The 17,319-nt window shown below is 35.3% G+C and overlaps 1 protein-coding gene across 2 annotated transcripts; it reads right to left on the reverse strand.

The window, feature by feature from the left end:
* Positions 1–344: 344 nt before the first annotated feature.
* LOC106347673 (puromycin-sensitive aminopeptidase-like) lies at positions 345–6,709 on the reverse strand. 2 transcript variants are annotated; one of them, XM_048774173.1, is made up of 32 exons: positions 6,578–6,709; positions 6,048–6,113; positions 5,807–5,969; positions 5,651–5,726; positions 5,459–5,535; positions 5,161–5,277; positions 5,001–5,075; positions 4,806–4,913; positions 4,520–4,732; positions 4,380–4,441; positions 4,278–4,305; positions 4,114–4,200; positions 3,998–4,023; positions 3,774–3,837; positions 3,610–3,690; positions 3,481–3,528; positions 3,368–3,386; positions 3,224–3,228; positions 3,104–3,115; positions 2,969–3,025; positions 2,765–2,874; positions 2,602–2,682; positions 2,340–2,508; positions 2,088–2,236; positions 1,876–2,014; positions 1,665–1,811; positions 1,514–1,595; positions 1,238–1,413; positions 1,053–1,163; positions 865–981; positions 705–776; positions 345–586 (listed from the first exon to the last, which is right to left on the reverse strand). In XM_048774173.1, exons 3-32 carry the CDS (start codon positions 5,867–5,869, stop codon positions 506–508), a joined length of 2,652 nt encoding a protein of 883 aa, XP_048630130.1. In that variant the 5' UTR covers positions 5,870–5,969; positions 6,048–6,113; positions 6,578–6,709; the 3' UTR covers positions 345–505. The 2 variants fall into 2 exon arrangements, with proteins under 2 accessions (XP_048630130.1, XP_048630131.1); XM_048774174.1 differs by having other exon boundaries at positions 5,807–5,886; positions 6,578–6,691.
* Between the last annotated feature and the right edge of the window lie 10,610 nt (positions 6,710–17,319).

Raw genomic sequence — 17,319 nt, forward strand, 5'->3', positions numbered from 1 at the left:
AATAATAGATAAAAATTAGTTTTATATATAACATTCATCTCACGCAATTGCGCTGTGTATATATCTATATTTGATGCATTATAAGTTACTTTATACAATTTTACTGTCTAATAGTTATATTATTTAAACATTATGCTATGTACTTTAAATAATAAATTATTATAGTATTGGTTTGTAAGAATATGGAATACAATCTCTATAGAATACTTTATGTATACTCAATCTGCTGTACAAAGACTAATTGGTCAGACATCAGCCATCATGGTAGGCTTAACTATTTTAGGAATAAGGCAAAAGATGCGTAAAGTTCCATTCTGCTGCTATAGTACATTCTTTCCATGTGATTAAATTTTAATAGGGAATCTTTGTTATTAAAACTAATGAACTTACCTTAATATGAAACAGAAATATCGTTGGAAATGAAGTTCATAACATAGAAAGAAACACAAAAGTTTAGGGTTCGTTTATATATGTCTTCTAAAAGGATATTGATTCTTGATTTCTCTCAAGCAGCCAAACTCTTAGAGGCAATCTCAAAGACATTTTCAGATAATCCATTAGCTGACATTATCATCTCCAACTGTGCCTGCAAACCACAACAGCTTCATCTAAACATTTTTCTCTTATAGATTATAAACCCAACAAAAGCTAATATGGTTTGTTGCGTATTTGAGAAAAGAAACAAGACTGTTTTTTGCAGTTACCTTGGCCAGAGCTTGTCGGGTTTCATCGTAGCGCTTCCACCTCGAAAAGGCAGATACCATACGAGAAGCAACCTAGACTCGGACACAAGAATAGCAAGTCGTAAAGGTTTGTTTATTGTCAACAAAAGATAACACACAGGTTTAGTTTTGGGAGCCAAACCTGAGGATTGATTTTGTCTAACTGGACAACAATGTCACCCAAGAACTTGTAACCTGATCCATCTTTGGCATGGAAGTTCACTGGAGAACCGCAGAATCCTCCAATAAGCGAGTAAACCTGAATGATCGTTGTTTGTAAGGCATGGATCTGAGAAAGAAAGTTGCAAAATTGATTGAGAATTCACTTGCCTTGTTTGGATTGCGCAGATCAAAAGCTGGGTGATCCAAAAGCTTCGTCACATTCTCCACATTGCCGGGAATGTCGGATGACGATTGAAGGAGGAACCATTTATTAACAACCTGAAAAAAGAAGCCAGATAAATCTCAGTATGGAGGCAAGAAGGAAGTAACTTGTGAGATATTAAGAACCATACCAAGTAATCGCCCTGCCACTTGTTATAGAAGTCAGTAAGGACGTTATCACGGGTTTTACCCGGGATCTGGGCAAGAGCTGCTAAAGCAGCAAATTGGTCGGTCAAATTGGTGGCCGACTTGTATTCACTCAATGCAAGTTCCACATATGATGGGTCCTCAAGAGATGCAAGATAAGCTGGATTAGGCAAACATAATGAAGTTAGAACTTGAGCAAAGAAAGAGAAGCTCGTTTTTTTTGTTCAACAAAAGAAAAAAAAAGACTAGTTAATGCAAACCTAGAGCCGTGTTCTTCAAAGCACGCCTCGCCATGTTTGGGTGGTCAAAGACATAAGCCTCTGTGCTCCTATTGTTCTCAACCTGCACAAAAAACAACAGTTGAAAACTTTGGTCCCGAAAGATTCACTATGTAGAAAGAAGAAGACACACTATCTTTAGAAGCTCAGTTTTGAGTTCAGACGCAAGCTGCTTTCTAACAAACTTTCTAACAGCATGAACAGCATCAGGATCTGCCACGGCCATCATGTCCATAATCTCTCCCTCCCCAGGCAATGTTATTGCCTTGGCAATAAATTCCTACACAATAGAAGATTACAAAGTCGTATCCTTGTTTGATTATGTGGGGAATGTAGAGACATACCTTGTCCAAGGTTGAGTCAGAAAGCACGCTGCCAAGACCTTGAATGAATTTTGGGTTTAAAACCAATGGTCTGTTTTGTTGGAAATCAGAAACTAAGTTCAGCATGAGCTTCCTTGCAAGAACTTGACCTGCCTCCCACCTAAAAAATACAGAAATACATGAATGATCGAAGAGCACAAAGAATTAAAATATGTTGTGGAAAGGCACATTACCGGTTAAATTCATCTGAATCATGGGCTAGGAGGAAGAACAGATCATCATCCGAGAGATCAGTCTCAACACGAACTGGCGCACTGAATCCTCTAAATAGGGATGGAACAGGTCTTTCAGCTATATCAGAGAACACAAACTCTTCTTCTTTCTGGACGTAAGCAAAACATAAGCACTGGATGTGGAATACAGTGGAGGGCAATATAACGTATACTACATACATTACAAAACGTATTAAGGAATTCTCGACTGACCTTAGTCACTCGAAGTATTGTGCTGCTGCTAGAAATGGTCTGCAGTGTACCATCATGATAAACAGAGGAGAGTGTAATGTCTTTCCCACTTGAGTCCAGAAGACCAACAACCACTGGAATAAATGTAGCTTCTTTTGTGGGCTGGCCCGGAGTCGGAGGTATCTCCTGACTGGAAAAAATTATAAATTACAAAGCAACTCAATGTATCAACAACAAATTCAGTAGACGGTTCAGTGTAGAAATAGTACGATAAGAATAGAACCTGAATTTCAAAGAGAAGGTACGAGCTTCAGCATTGTAAGAGGATGCCACTTTGACGACTGGAGTTCCAGCTTGTGAGTACCTAAAATATAAACATTGTACATCCTTACTAGTATGAAAACAAGAACCTTCACGAGACATTACACAATACAAGTATGGCTTACCATTGCAAAAAATTAGCAAAATCTGCACTGTTGGCATCACGCATAGCAGCAAAGAAGTCTTCACAGGTCACAGCTTGCTCATCATGTCTTTGGAAATAGAGATCAATACCCTGCAATAAATTCACACAGAGGTGAGCGGAAAGAGCACGCAATAAAGACCTAGCTACTGGATTCACACAAAAAAAAAGAGTATTGGAAAGCAACCTTTCGGAAACCCTCACTTCCGAGTAGAGTTTTGTACATCCTCACAACCTCAGCTCCCTAAGAAAACATTATACAGTCAGCTAAGGTTTCTTGCTTACTGCATATAACAGCAACATTATTATCGAAGAGCCAAACCTTTTCATAAACCTGAAACGACAACAAAAAAAAGAAAACAAATCATATTATCAGAATTAACATATAAGGGACTGACACGAAATGAAACTGCATATGAAAATAAAATTCTTAGATCCGTACCGTCACTGAGTGAGCAGGGTGATGGCCAGACACATAATCCAAGTTTAGAACAGTTACAAAAACACTAGCACGTTAGATTGGAACACAATACTGAGAGCAACCAAATGAAATCAATCCCAGTCTTCTTAGCAAACAGAAACTTGCCTGTGTAGAAGTTGTCCATCTGTCAGAGAAAGATAAAGAGCCATGTTTATCAACACCGAACGTAACATCTACATCATAATTTTATGGCAAGATAAGTAACAAGAATCTCTAACCTTGATGTATGAATGTGGGCGAACAGGATGTGCCATAGGACCAGCATCCTGGAAATCAAACAACAAAGGATTTGGCTATTAAAAAAAATGAACAAACCATGTAGTGGCCTAAAGGATAAGACTACGTACCTGCGGGAATTGATAGATCCTGAGCTTTGAAACATCAGCAATGCGCTTTACAGTACGGCTTCCCATGTCAGATGAAAACTCCTTTAAAAATTTGAGAAGCATAATACGATTAGATAGAGAAAATTTTGCAATACGCAACTTACAATTATGAAGAATAAGTGTACCTGATCACGGAAGACAGTAAGACCTTCCTTTAGACTGAGTTGGAACCAGTCACGGCATGTCACCCTATTATCAGAAATAGAGTTTTAGTCATATACCAGGCCGCATAATAACAATGTCTATCTTAGGCAAGTTATTGTGCAGACGAGCATATAAGCAAAAAACTGGAAGATTCAACCAACAAGAAGCGATCATTTGTAATAAAGAGAGGATAGATGAGGCTGACCTGTTACCTGTCCAATTGTGGAAGTACTGCACATAAAACAATGAAAGACACATTTATTAAGAAAATAACCGTACACAGTATAAGATTTCATAAACAGAATAATGCGCATTACATACTTCATGACCAATAACTCCCAAAATTGCAGCATAATCTGCATCTGTTGCAGTTTCTGGAGATGCCAGGACAAGCTTGGAATTAAAAATCTGCAAGGTAGACATACTTACATGATCAAGAAGATAGAATATCAACACAGATACGTTATTATTATAAAACAAATTACATTCAAACTCTTGTTTTCCATGGCTCCCCTGAAAAGCGAACAGAAATCAATTAGTTTGATTATTCTCGACAATAAGAAAAGTAAAAGACTATTTGTTCATACATGTTAAAATCTGGAACGGCGACAATGTTGAAGAGATCCAGGTCATACTCAAGGCCAAACACCTAGAGGAAAAGGTTAACACAAAAAATTCAGATCAATACATGCAAATACAATATTAAAAAACTTTTGAAAGTACTTACATCTTCATCCCACTTCATGGCCGCCTTCAGAGAATACATGGCATGAGCAGTCTTCGGTAGATCTTCTGCAGGAGTCCAGATTTTCAGAGATACCTCCCTACCAGAGCGTGTGGTAAATGTATCATCTCTACTGGCTAGCTGTCCAGCCACCAGAGCAAATAGATAGCAAGGCTTCTTGAATGGGTCCTCCCATAAGGCAAAGTGCCGACCTCCCTACATTTCAACGAAGAGATATGCGTTCAGCAAAGAAAAAAGGTGAGACAGAAGGTGTCACTACGTTGCTAACCTCTATGTCTCCTTGGGAAATAAGGTTTCCATTGGACAACAATACAGGATAAAGTGACTTGTCAGCTTCAACACGGCATGTGTACTTCGCCATAATATCAGGACGGTCCTAATCATTGCATATTAAAAACACTATGTAAGAACATCAACTGTACTATCCCAACAAGAGTCATCTTATATAGAAGTGGCAACCCACCTGGTAAAATGTGATTTTCCGGAAACCCTCTGCTTCACATTGTGTGCAAAAGTTCCCAGATGACTTGTAGAGCCCCTACAGAATAACCATGGAATGGTTAAAATTATTCTGGTAACAGAAGAAAAAAAAAAAGTAAAAGAACATATGCAGAAAAGTTTACATCAAGTGAAGTATTCTTGTGGGGGTATATCTCAGTATCAATTTCCAGAACAAAGGACTCCTTGGCCGGCAGTGAAGGCAGAGTGAGATGACGAGAGTCCAACTGGTAATCCCCTTCCTAGTCAAAGTTAAAGACAGACCGGTAAGCAAAGAAAAGTGAGTTATTAATTTTTTATAATAGGGAGTTGATTTTAGTATCAAAAAAAAACTAATTGGTAATATTTAGAATAACAGAGTGAGCATAGAGATACAAAAAAAGAAGAAAAAAAAATCTGCAGGTTTAAGCATTAAGTGGATACCTTCAGAAGCTTGCCCTCAACTTTGACAGAAAGTAGCTTCAAGTCATGCCCATCCAGGACCAAGGGAGCAGAGGATCCTGGGCAACAGAAAGCGATGTGAAAGAAAAAAAATACATTGAAGTGAATGCAAAAAAAAAAAACGTAAAAACAAAGCTGAATGTTGAGCTTAAAGAAACTAAACAAGTAAGGTACCTTGAACTCGAGGGGAAACTTTGATTAAAGAGCTAACAATTGTTTTCTCTTCACCTAGAGAGAAGCTAAGATCCACCTAAACAGACAAAAAGCTTTAACATGAGAACGATAGTGATTATACTAATTTGGAGATTAAAGAAGGGTGGGGTAGCATACAGTTTCAAAGTAGTAATCAGGCTTGGTGTAGTCCTTGAGAAATATTTCCTTAGGTGCATCCATTTCAACTTTATCCGGAACTGATTCAGTGGCAACAGAACAAAATAGAGAGAGTTACATTAACAGAGTGTGATGGAAACTGATTCTTGGTCAAACAAGTAACCTGATGATGCAAAATTGAAGATTATACTCAATTTAGATTTAAGTAGAAGTTGAAGAAATAAAAGAAAGAAACAGAAACCTGGGAAGTAAGGAAGGGAGCAAGTCTCTTTTTTGGTGAATTACGTAATGGAAGAGGACTGGGAGCCTGCAAAAGATGACAAAATTAGAGAAGAAATTAAGGGGAATTTATAATATACTTGTTACAACCAAAGCAAACTTCATCATCAAAACTATACGAGTATTCAAAGCTCGAACAAACTCAATCATTTAGCTAGCTTGTTCAGAAGGTTGAAGAGAGCAAACGGAGAAGGTTGAACCTAGCCACAGTCACACTTCGACAAGGAATTATCAATCGAGCCATAGGAAGAATAAAACACCCAAATTCCCAAAAACCTCTAGCTAGATTCAAATCTATTAAACCCTAGAAAACTCTCTCAACTTACAGAGAATCACGAGATAACCACAGAGTTAAAAGGTTAGGGCTACGGACTTTATAAAGATATATGAAAATCGGATAGCATTTTAAATGAGAAAAAAAAAAAAGATTGATCTTGCGATTCGACTGATGATCAAAAAATCTAGCAAAATTGATCGGCGGAAGATCATTACCGAGATCCGATTATCAGATGAAACAAGAGGCACAACTCATTCAATCAGAAGAAGATAAACACTGTCTACTGCTGATATATAAACCAATAGAAAATATTAAAAAAAAATGAATAACAGAAAGGGATAATTGGGAAAATACTCTATTTATGTTTTCAAATTTGAAAAATACATTGATTTAATTTGTTTTTGAAAATTACACTTATCATCCCCTATATATTAAAAGAGAAGTCACTTTAGTGATTTCTACTGACGTGTCAATCACATAAAGCTTCTCAGGAAAATTCTTATAATTCTATTGGTTGATTTTTTAGAATTTTCTTTTTCTTTTTGTTTTATTCACTCGCGTACGAGAAGTGGAAAACGCCGTCGTATTTTTTTGAATTTTCTTCTTCTTTTTTTTTTATTTAATCGCGCATCAGATAAGTTTAAAACCGATGAAGACGGTCAGAGCAGATGAGTTTGCTTCTCGACACTCTGAAGACTCAATCAGATCAATGGCGGCAAGAAGCAACGAGCAGATGAGGTTCCTTCTCTCCACCATCGATCAGATCGACGAGGTGAAGTTTGTCGATACTCTGTTAATATACAGAGTTTTTGGTTTCTCTTATTGGATTCGATAGCGATTATCGTTAGCTGAGATTGAATTGAGATTTACTCTCGAACCGATTTAATTTGTAAGATAGAAACTACGATCTGCTTATTAACATTTTGATACTTTGTATCTAATTGAGTGATTAACCTGCAGAGATCGAAAGATTGAAGAAACTACATATATAATCGTTAAACAACTTCGTTGACCAGGTATTATTAACTTTTGAAGTTTTTCTACCTATATGTTTCTTGTTGTTGAGTTATTGATTCTCTTAAACTGGTTTAACATTCAGCTTGAGCATCGAACTAATTGCCACGTGAAGATAAGTATTTTCGCGGACTGTCTCCTGATGTGAACCTCTGAAGAAGGAATGTAAGATTTTATTCTCCTTACTTAACTCAACAAGCATTTAGACAGTGATAGATTGGTTTGTGATTCAGGATGTGAGAAATTACTGAGATTTTCAAGTTTGGTTTTCGGTTTCATTAGCAAGATTAAGAGCTTCACATTACTTATTTAGTCAGTCTGTTGCAAACCTAATTGCAGGTCCCTTTATATTCTTTGCACTGGTTATAAATAGCCATGCGCTTGAAGATTCTGTATGTAGCTTTGGTTCCCACATTTTCACTAGCTGAGATGAAGCTGAGAATGAGGTAATATTTGGGTCCTATCTTCTTAATTAGCTTTAATTATCTTAGGAGAGAAAATATGTCTTTAGCCTATTTAGAAAAGCCCAAAATTATTGTCGATTTAGTTAAGCCCATATATATAGCTAGGGGGATATTAATTAGATATTTAGTTTAAACTTGCGCAAGATTGTAAACTAATACAAATATTAATAACTTTCCTTATTATTCACACGGTAAACTTGCGCCGGTTGATATCATATTTATTACATTACTTGCGCAAGTTAAAATCATATCATATGCAAATCACTTTTTGACAATACACATTTATATCTTTTTTTAAACGATTTCATTATTTATTGGGGGTCATTAATATGAGAAATAAATCGACTTTATATATATAGGAGACACCTAAGGTCTTAAAATACAAACATTCTGCTCTTACAAGAACAATGGCAATGGTGCGAAATCTTGATCATAGCTATTTGGTTGGTGAGTCAGTTTCTTACACAGTTAGAGAGTCTGTCACTTTTGTTATACTTGTTCCTGATTTGACGCTTGTTTTTGTTATGTAGATGTGGGGCCAAATAGTTAACTTCGGGTCTCTGGAAAACAAAATAATAAAAGGAAAGGATAACATGAGGCTCTTGATTGAGTTGCGTGACCCAAAGTAAGATTAAGTCGTTTATCTTTTCCTTAATTTGCTAGCTAAACATCTATAATCTGTATTTTAACTTAAGTTTATATTATACAGTAATGTGATGTGTACTATGTGGGGTTGTTATGCTAAACAAGTATACGATTACAGTATGAGTAACATGTCCACGATGATTATTTGTGTTATCAGGTTCTGTTCTGTTAAAGAGTGGAAAGGTATATAATGTTGTTTATATTTGTGTCAAATTATTACTCGCATAACATATAAATAAGATGAAAATAATTTGTAGGTGCTTACTCCATATCTAGCGGGTATAATTCAACTCATATTTTGCTCAACCCAACACTTGAATTTATTGAGGAGTTCAAAGCAAGGTACGTCTCCAGCTTCTTACGTTCCAGACCCATTGAGGAGTTCCATACATCTAGATCTTTTTTTAATTTGTGAACGTCATTTTTAACTGAAACGTTTTAAACGTTTTGAATTTTCTTATGCCCGCACAGGATGCGGACCGGTCACCTAGTCTATACAATTAAAACATGATCCTTGTTTTCAGATTTCCTTTACACTACCTTGGAATATTATTTTGGTGCCACTGTATTTTAGTGAAAGTTTTGGTCTTCATTAAGGGTATTTTCGTCACGTGTAAACTGGTTCAGTTATATCATTTCTTTCTTTACCATTAAGCTAACGACTAGACATTATTATAATTGTTATACACTGACTTTGCAACATTCTATTGTCTTCCTATCTATATTATTAAAAGAGAAATACAAAATAGAAATGCCCCTTAGTTTTACCATTTATTTAAACTAGAATGCCATTGCCATATTTATTGAACCTATATTTAAATATGCTTGTTTTTTTCTAATTTAAATATTAGATTTAATCATATAATGTCTTTCATAATTTAAATAATAGATTTCATTTATCGAATCTTAACCAAAGTAGATTTCTCTATAGGTTTCCTATATATTTTGTATTAAAATATTAAATATTTTTCAATATTTATTAGTAATAAATAATAAAGTAAGAGACCACATATCATAATCCATTTATATAATATAGAAATAAAATATAATTTCATATATTCATAAATTATTGGTATAATGTTTTCATATATATGTATGTCAAATTAATAAATGATTAAAATAACAAAATATAATTATTCAAAGAAATAAATAATTTTTATGTATTAAAATGTTATATTAACAATTAGTTAATACATTTAAATTTACAAATATATATTATACTAATTTAGCACAAAAACATCTTTATATTAAAAACAAATATTCAAATGGTCATAGGTCAAGCTCTAGAAATAAACAATAACAACACATGATAATTTTTATATAACAACTTTATTTAATAGAAATTATAATTCCAAATTTTTTATATGTTTCGTGAATCTAGAAAATTTAGTTTATTTGTTTTTAAGGGGTGCCAAAATTATGGAATTAGAAAGAATTATGACCCAACCTTATAATGTTTTAGTTAGGATAATTGAAATTTAAATCAGAATATTTTATTAAAGTTTTCATTTTAATTTTTGTTATAACTGCATAGTTTAGTTTTTTATTTAAATTTATGAATAGAAGGTGCAATTTTATTTTGTTATATACTTTTGTATTTGTGAAAAATAATTTAAAACATATACTACAAAGCTTTATGAAGTAGGAGAAACAAGTATATAACTTTAAAAATCATGAAGTTATCTGCAGAAATGGAAGAAGAATACCATACATGTTGACCATAACATTATTTGTTCGAAAAACCACGTTTGAAAATATGGTTAGTGTTAAAAATATTTACCATTAATGATGTATAAATAAGATTTTATGTATGTAAAATTGAAAACAAGCATCCTTTATGTATATATTAAGTTACCTACACTTGACTATACATATCATTATCATTGTTTGCTTTCTATTATCAGTACTTCATTACACAATGGTGGATAAATTTGCATGTGGTGCTCGGAGTTTTCTTTTCTACTTTGTTATATGTTGATTTCGTACCTCCGGTTTGGTTATTTAAATCAGCGGTTGCTTCTACATAGTTTTTAGTTATTGTTGTCAAAAATATCTTATATAAATAAAAATTTAAAACTAATATAATCTATAAAAAAAAATTGGATTTTTGGTTTAAATGGGTTCGAGATTCAATAGAGATCGATCAAAAGGGGGATTATATAAGATGGGTTTGCCTATTTTAATTTCCCTAACAAAACATCTGATACATTTTTTACTAGATTTCACAACGTAAAATATTCCGCCCTTTTAAAGCGCAAATCAAAATCTAGTTTACATTAAAAATTTAGACTAGTGTGCTCCGTTCGAGATCTTTGAAATCAAAATGATCTGAAACTAAACAGTCAATATGTGTAAACATCCATGATACTGCATGTTATCTGATTACTGTTTGGATTATATTGTTTTTCATTTTGATTGCTTTATTCTCAATGTTTCTCTTCTCCACATAGTTTAGCATTATCTCACACGATCTAAATGCAGACGATCAAGATGATAAGTGTAATATTCCAGTTTGTGGTATATGAAAAAGTTTTAAAAGAATTTATTTGACTACTTATTTCTCTAAAGTGCACTTATTTTATTGGTAACACATCCAAAAAGAATTCCAGATTTAAGCGTGCTTGATTTGAAGTAGTAGATGAATGGATGACATATCCGAAAGTTATTCGTGGTATCGTGTGAGTGAGAACAAAGCATGGAAAAATATCATGTGGTGATTGCACCACTCGTTGATAAATTAATGCACCACCCATCGAAAGAAATGGGGCCCACAAATCGAGTGATACAGGCATGGAAGATCCATTAGCCGTGGGCGGTCGGGCCACTACAATAAATTAAACCACAAGAGTGGTTAGTCGATAAGTAGTTACAACTAAATTTCATTTATAACCATATTCTTATCTAAATTAAAGAGTTTTATGCATCATACAAGTTTATAATCATAAGAATAAACCGGAAAGAGATAGATATAAAAATGAAGAAAATATAGAAAGGTCTGAGACGATTCCAAAGAGCTCCAGGGGAAACAATTTGGAATTAATTTCTTGGATAAGCTGGATAGAGTCAAATGATTGAGTTGAATTTTGATGGTAAGTCCTTCTACCACCAGTGCATATGGGACAAACAATTGAACATTAAAAGATAGTCGTTAAATTGGGTTGATCATGAAGATCCAACCCATACCCGCTGACTGAAGATCCACCTGACACTCCACATGTGAAAAAGGGTTATATAAAAGAGTTAGAGCAACCTTTTACTGAAGAGATGCTAAAATTTGGGCAGATTGCCACTTTCGATCGTCTTGGGTTAGCTCAAATGATCGTTTGAAAAGCTGACTAGAACATGTTATTGAAGATTTTCGATGGCCATAGGTTCCAGTGATTAGGACTCATGATTTGATGCCCAAGGGAGAAAGTGTTGTAGAATGGAGAAGTTTAAAGAGTTATGCTGCCACATAAAGAAAATGCCATGTTTCATTCTCATCCTTCAAAGGTAGAAACTCCAAACCTCTTTCGTAAAGGGACAGAGAAAGAGTAGATGGTGAATAGATTCGATAGTCACATCGCCATCAAGTAAGAGTAACTGATGATATCCGAATATGAATTTGTTACCCCACATGTTGCGATTTTTTAAGCACTCTCATGTTGAACATCTTTAGGTTTGGAGAAAATTTCAGGGTTCATACAAGCGAGTTCCAGTTTAAATTGGAAGTCTGATCCACGATGTGGGTATTGTTCAGGGATATATCATTGTCTTATGGGTTGACCAAGGTATAAGTTCTTATTAAGAGTTTTATATTATGTTTCAAGTCTGTTTTAGAGTCATTGCAGGTTTAAGTATGATTTTGAGTACTTTAAAGATTCTGGAGCTATCTAAAGCATCAAGAGAATTGGAGCTGAAAAGCTAAAGTCAGAGTCGAATATTGAGGATCGACACCACCCGTGGTTTCGGTCAACACCCATTGATCAAGGAAACCGACTCGTGATAAATGAAGTTTCAAGATTTGCAAATTTTGCCCAGAAGTTTTTACTATTTACAAAAGTGTCCAAGTCATTTTAGACACATATTATGTTTTCTTAAGCCACTATTTAGGGTAAGCTTTATTTTATATTTGGAGAGAAAGTTGATACACTATTTAGGCTATGTTTTATTCTTAAGCCACTATTTAGGGTAAGCTTTATTTTAGATTTGAAGAGAAAGTTGATATGCTCAAGTTTACCCTTTGAACTACTCTGCAATTTCAGAGTGCGATGTAAAACCTAGGGATCGAATCCACAGAGACTCAATTATTCACGCAATAAAAGAAATTGATGCCCCCTCCACTAGTTCCAGCGATCCTAAAATCTAACCTATACTAAAAGGAAGATATACTCATCAGCCAAGCCATCCACGTAGTCAAAAATATTCAGCCTATCAGACATTACGTTTTTGCCACGTCACAAGGCGTCCAGTTACAATTGGGCTTAACCTAATCGAAGTGGCCCACTCCCAGTCAAACCCAGCTCCTGGTCCATCTTCGGTGAAAAGGATCGCCGACACTTCATCTTCAATTTCATCGTATACGATTCATGTCTCTTGATTCTCTTCTACAACACCTTTGTCTGCGACGTAAGATTTCAGAGTGATTAGTCGGAGTCATGTAAAACCAGGACAACGGTTCAGAGGTTACGGCCATCCAACAACAAAACTGTGAGACTCCAAAGGAACCACAATCTCAAAAAGAGGAGTTTCCTCCGGCACCCTCTGATCACCAGAGCATCTTGGTTTCTCTATCGTCCAGATCAGTGTGGAAAGGAACGGTGTGTGAGAGGTCTCATCTCTTCCGGATAAAATACTATGGTAGTTTCAATAAATCCTTGGGACTGTTCTTGAGAGATCATTTGTTCGATCAGGTAAGTTTTACAGTTTGACTTCTCTATTTCAGCTTACATAATAATATGGTAACCCAAATATATGCTCGAATCGCAGGGATACAGGTGTCGTTCATGTGAGATGCCATCAGAAGCTCACGTTCACTGTTACACTCATCGACAAGGCAGCCTTACGATATCTGTCAAGAAGCTTCAAGATTATCTCTTACCTGGTGAAAAGGAGGGGAAAATTTGGATGTGGCATAGATGCCTGAGATGCCCTCGACCTGACAGTTTTCCTCCTGCGACTCTACGAGTGGTGATGTCTGATGCTGCATGGGGATTATCTTTTGGGAAGTTTCTGGAGCTCAGTTTCTCAAATCACGCAGCTGCCAGTAGAGTAGCATGTTGTGGCCATTCTCTCCATAGAGACTGTCTTCGCTTCTACGGGTACTTTCTCTTGGCTAAATTGTTGAAACGTGTCTGATTAAAAATTCTATATGTTTCCTTTGCTCTAACAAGTTGTGTCCATGCAGATTTGGGAACATGGTTGCTTGCTTCCGTTACGCTACTATAGATGTGAATTCTGTCTACCTTCCACCATCAGTTCTTAGTTTCAACTATGATAATCAGGACTGGATACAGAGAGAGACAGATGAGGTTAGATATCTGTGATTTTACTGGGATGCAGTTTTGAAATCTCACACATTTTAACTGACTTCTCTTCATTTTTATTATTCAGGTGGTAGAGAGAGCGGAGCTTCTGTTTTCTGAATTATTAAATGCTATTAGTCAAATTGCAGCAAAAGGTTTTATGCGTCGAAACTGCTGCAGAGAGAGAAAGCAGAGTTTGAGGTAATAATTTATGTATTAAAGATCAAATTGATTCTCTTAAAACCAATATACTACAATTATTATTTTAAGACCAGTGGTTTTGTTTTGTAACGTTCTGACATTTCTTTCAGGATAATATTCAAAAGATGATATTGCAAAGGGAGGTGAAGGAAGGCCAACCTCAAGTGGATATTCTTGAGCTGTACCGGCTTCGCAGGCAGCTCATTTCTCAGTCATATATGTGGGATCACCGCTTGATTAATGCATCAAGTTTATCTAAGATTGAGAGTAGTGATGAAAATGAGAAAGTACCCTTGGCTAAGAGCCAGACCCTCCCCGAGATGAATGCTGGGACTAACTCTCTTCTTTCTGGCTCAGAGGTTGATCAGAATCCTGATGGTGGTTCTACTGATGACACTAAGGTTCAGAAGGAAGCGGATACGAATTTAGATTTGAATCCGGAAAAGGAAGATGGTGGAGAAGTCTCTCCCAGCAAGACCTTACCTGATAGTTCTGAACCTCTAGAAAGTAAACTCGATGTTCGCAGGACACAGTCAGATGGCGAGATAGTTATGAAAAATCTATCAGCTACTCTTGATGCAGCATGGATAGGCGAGCGTCAGACATCAGGGGAGATTCCAACCAATACTAAGATCTTGCTTCCTCCTTCAAACTTTTCAACTTTCCCTCCAATAGATCTCCCAGAACAGCAAAACGAATTCAAGGTGGCGTATCCAGTTTCACCTGCTCTACCGAGTAAAGATTATGAGAGCTCAGAATATTCTGTAAGCTGGTTAGGTGTGCCATTCCTCAATTTCTACCGCTCCATCAACAAGAATTTTCTCCTTAGCTCTCAGAAGCTCGATACATTTGGAGAGCATAGCCCTGTCTATATTTCATCTTTTAGAGAGGCAGAGCTTCAAGGTGGACGAAGGCTACTTCTTCCCGTAAGCATCAATGATATTGTTGTTCCGGTGTATGATGATGAACTCACAAGTATGATCGCATACGCCTTGACGTCACCTGAGTATCAACGCCAAATATCTCTAGAAGGGGAATCTCGATATAAGACTCAAACCCCTCTTAAACCTCCATTAATGGGTTCGTTTCGCATCCCTCTCTCTGGTCTGCGAAGTTTTTTTCAGAGTGATTTAAATGCCAAAGCAACAATATGAGGTACACCAACAAAAATAGAAGACTGAAGATTAAGGAATTAGAGTTGCGATGAAAAGAAAATTAGAAGCCAGCCTCCTATTTGGTACATTCTATTACATTTATGCAAAAAGCTGCACTGGTGTCAATGCAACAGTCGCGCTTCTCTACTATTTGGTACATTCCATTACATTAATGCAGAAAGCTGCACTGGTGTCAATGCCTCACAGAGATTCCACTACACCCACGGCTGGAATAAAACAGCAAGGGCAAGAAATAAAGAAGGCGCAGAAGTCAGACATTCTCTTTTGGTAAGTTTACTTTGCGGCTGTTGAATGTTGAATCAAGGTGTTTATGTGACATATATCTTCTTACTGATTAATGAATGCTCTTTTATTTTCTATCCTAGGCTACCAATTTTTTCCATGGATATAGGGTGTGACCGTGCAAGCAAGGTAATTCACGCTAATTATGCGTCTGTGATATGCATTATCTGGTTATTTATGCGGAGTACAAAGTCTTTATATTCCCTAGCTGCTGTCCTTGGGAGTTGAAAAAACAAAATATTATGCGACTCCAGCCGGTGCTTGCTTTTGAAATCGGGCTTGAACAGCTTGAGTTAATGTGCAAAGTTAAGAACATTGCTTCTCTTCAACTATAAGGAGACAAGCAAGATAGTGCTAAAACTTTCAACAAAGGCAATTCATATCTCAGTAGAATGAAGAAGTATGGTCAGAAGAAAAAAGTGATGATGAGCTAAGTAAATGGACCTGATCTTCCTACCAAGTCCTCTAAGGCATTGGCTGTATCTTTTCTGCCATAAGCATATCAAGAAAAAAACAATGTCCGTCTAACTCCCAGGAGCAAAGGAGGAGTTAGTTTCCAGCAAATGTCCCCGTCACAAATGTTGTTTGTCTCCATCAAACATTTATAAATGATAATGTCAATTTTAGCTTTTAAATTTAAAATATTAAAGAAAATAGTTATCTTTTAAAGATAAATTTAAAAAATGATATCAAACTTGGGGTAAAGTTTTATATTAAAATTTTCAAGAAATTAGAATATGCATTTGTTTCTCCAAAAATTCTAAAAGTGATGTTCATGTATAAATGCCGCTTCTATTTTTTTCCTTCTATGTTTTAAAAATTATTTTTTCAATAGACCTTTTGGTTCGTACACTATTATTCTTTGTATTTAATTAGCAAACAATTCATCCATAACTGTATATTAATTTACAGAAGTCCGACACCAAATAAGATATAAACTTATTTATTATAATGTTATCAAAATTATATTAGAAAAAAATTACAAAAACAACATTTACACATTATAAAAAAATCAAGTACAAATAAATATTTTTTCTACAACTAAAATATTGGTCACTAATATTTAATAGTATGTTTAATACGCTTCAAATTAATATTATTTTATAAATTAATATTTTCACTATTTAATAATGCACTTTTAGACAAATCTTAGATAGTTTGAGTTCTAAAACAGTCAACAATAATCGATATTAAAAATTTACATAAAACAATATTAATAAATTTAAGTGCATTATTGAACAAATATTTTTTGTTCTGATGTGTTTTACTTATATGAAATGTTGTTCCTAAAATGTTTCAAATCTTATATAGAAGTAAAGTTTGCAAAACATTTCAGGAAAAAGGTAACTCAAACTACATTTCAGGTTACTCCTTTTCATTTCATATACTATAACTGAAACTTATTTCACATTAAAATAGCTCTGTGCAACAGCAAGGATCAAATCATAAGAAACCAAGAACAAAACAATGCATGTTGACTACAATAGAGCTCCTTTGAACAAAGACAAGGCGATGACTCCAAACTAGGACCTCTGGCTTGCGTCTCCTGCTATATAGAATAGCACATGCAATATAAAGACCAAAGCTTCATACACCAGGAAACAGAACAATTAAGTTCATTAGTCGTCAACCGGAATGGCAGAGACAGAGAAGAGAACTCGAAACACTATGT

Source organism: Brassica napus, unplaced genomic scaffold, assembly GCF_020379485.1.
Source record: "Brassica napus cultivar Da-Ae unplaced genomic scaffold, Da-Ae ScsIHWf_2941;HRSCAF=3726, whole genome shotgun sequence".
In the NCBI taxonomy this organism is placed as follows: Eukaryota; Viridiplantae; Streptophyta; class Magnoliopsida; order Brassicales; family Brassicaceae; genus Brassica; species Brassica napus.

Excerpts from the sequence above, each read along its gene's own strand:
- LOC106347673 (XM_048774173.1), bottom strand. The coding sequence starts at position 5,869 with ATGGATGCACCTAAGGAAATATTTCTCAAGGACTACACCAAGCCTGAT. Across the intron at positions 4,733-4,805 it reads TTTCCCAAGGAGACATAGAG|GGAGGTCGGCACTTTGCCTT; the intron begins GTTAGCAACGTA and ends GTTGAAATGTAG. Across the intron at positions 2,509-2,601 it reads ACCTTCTCTTTGAAATTCAG|TCAGGAGATACCTCCGACTC; the intron begins GTTCTATTCTTA and ends AATTTTTTCCAG.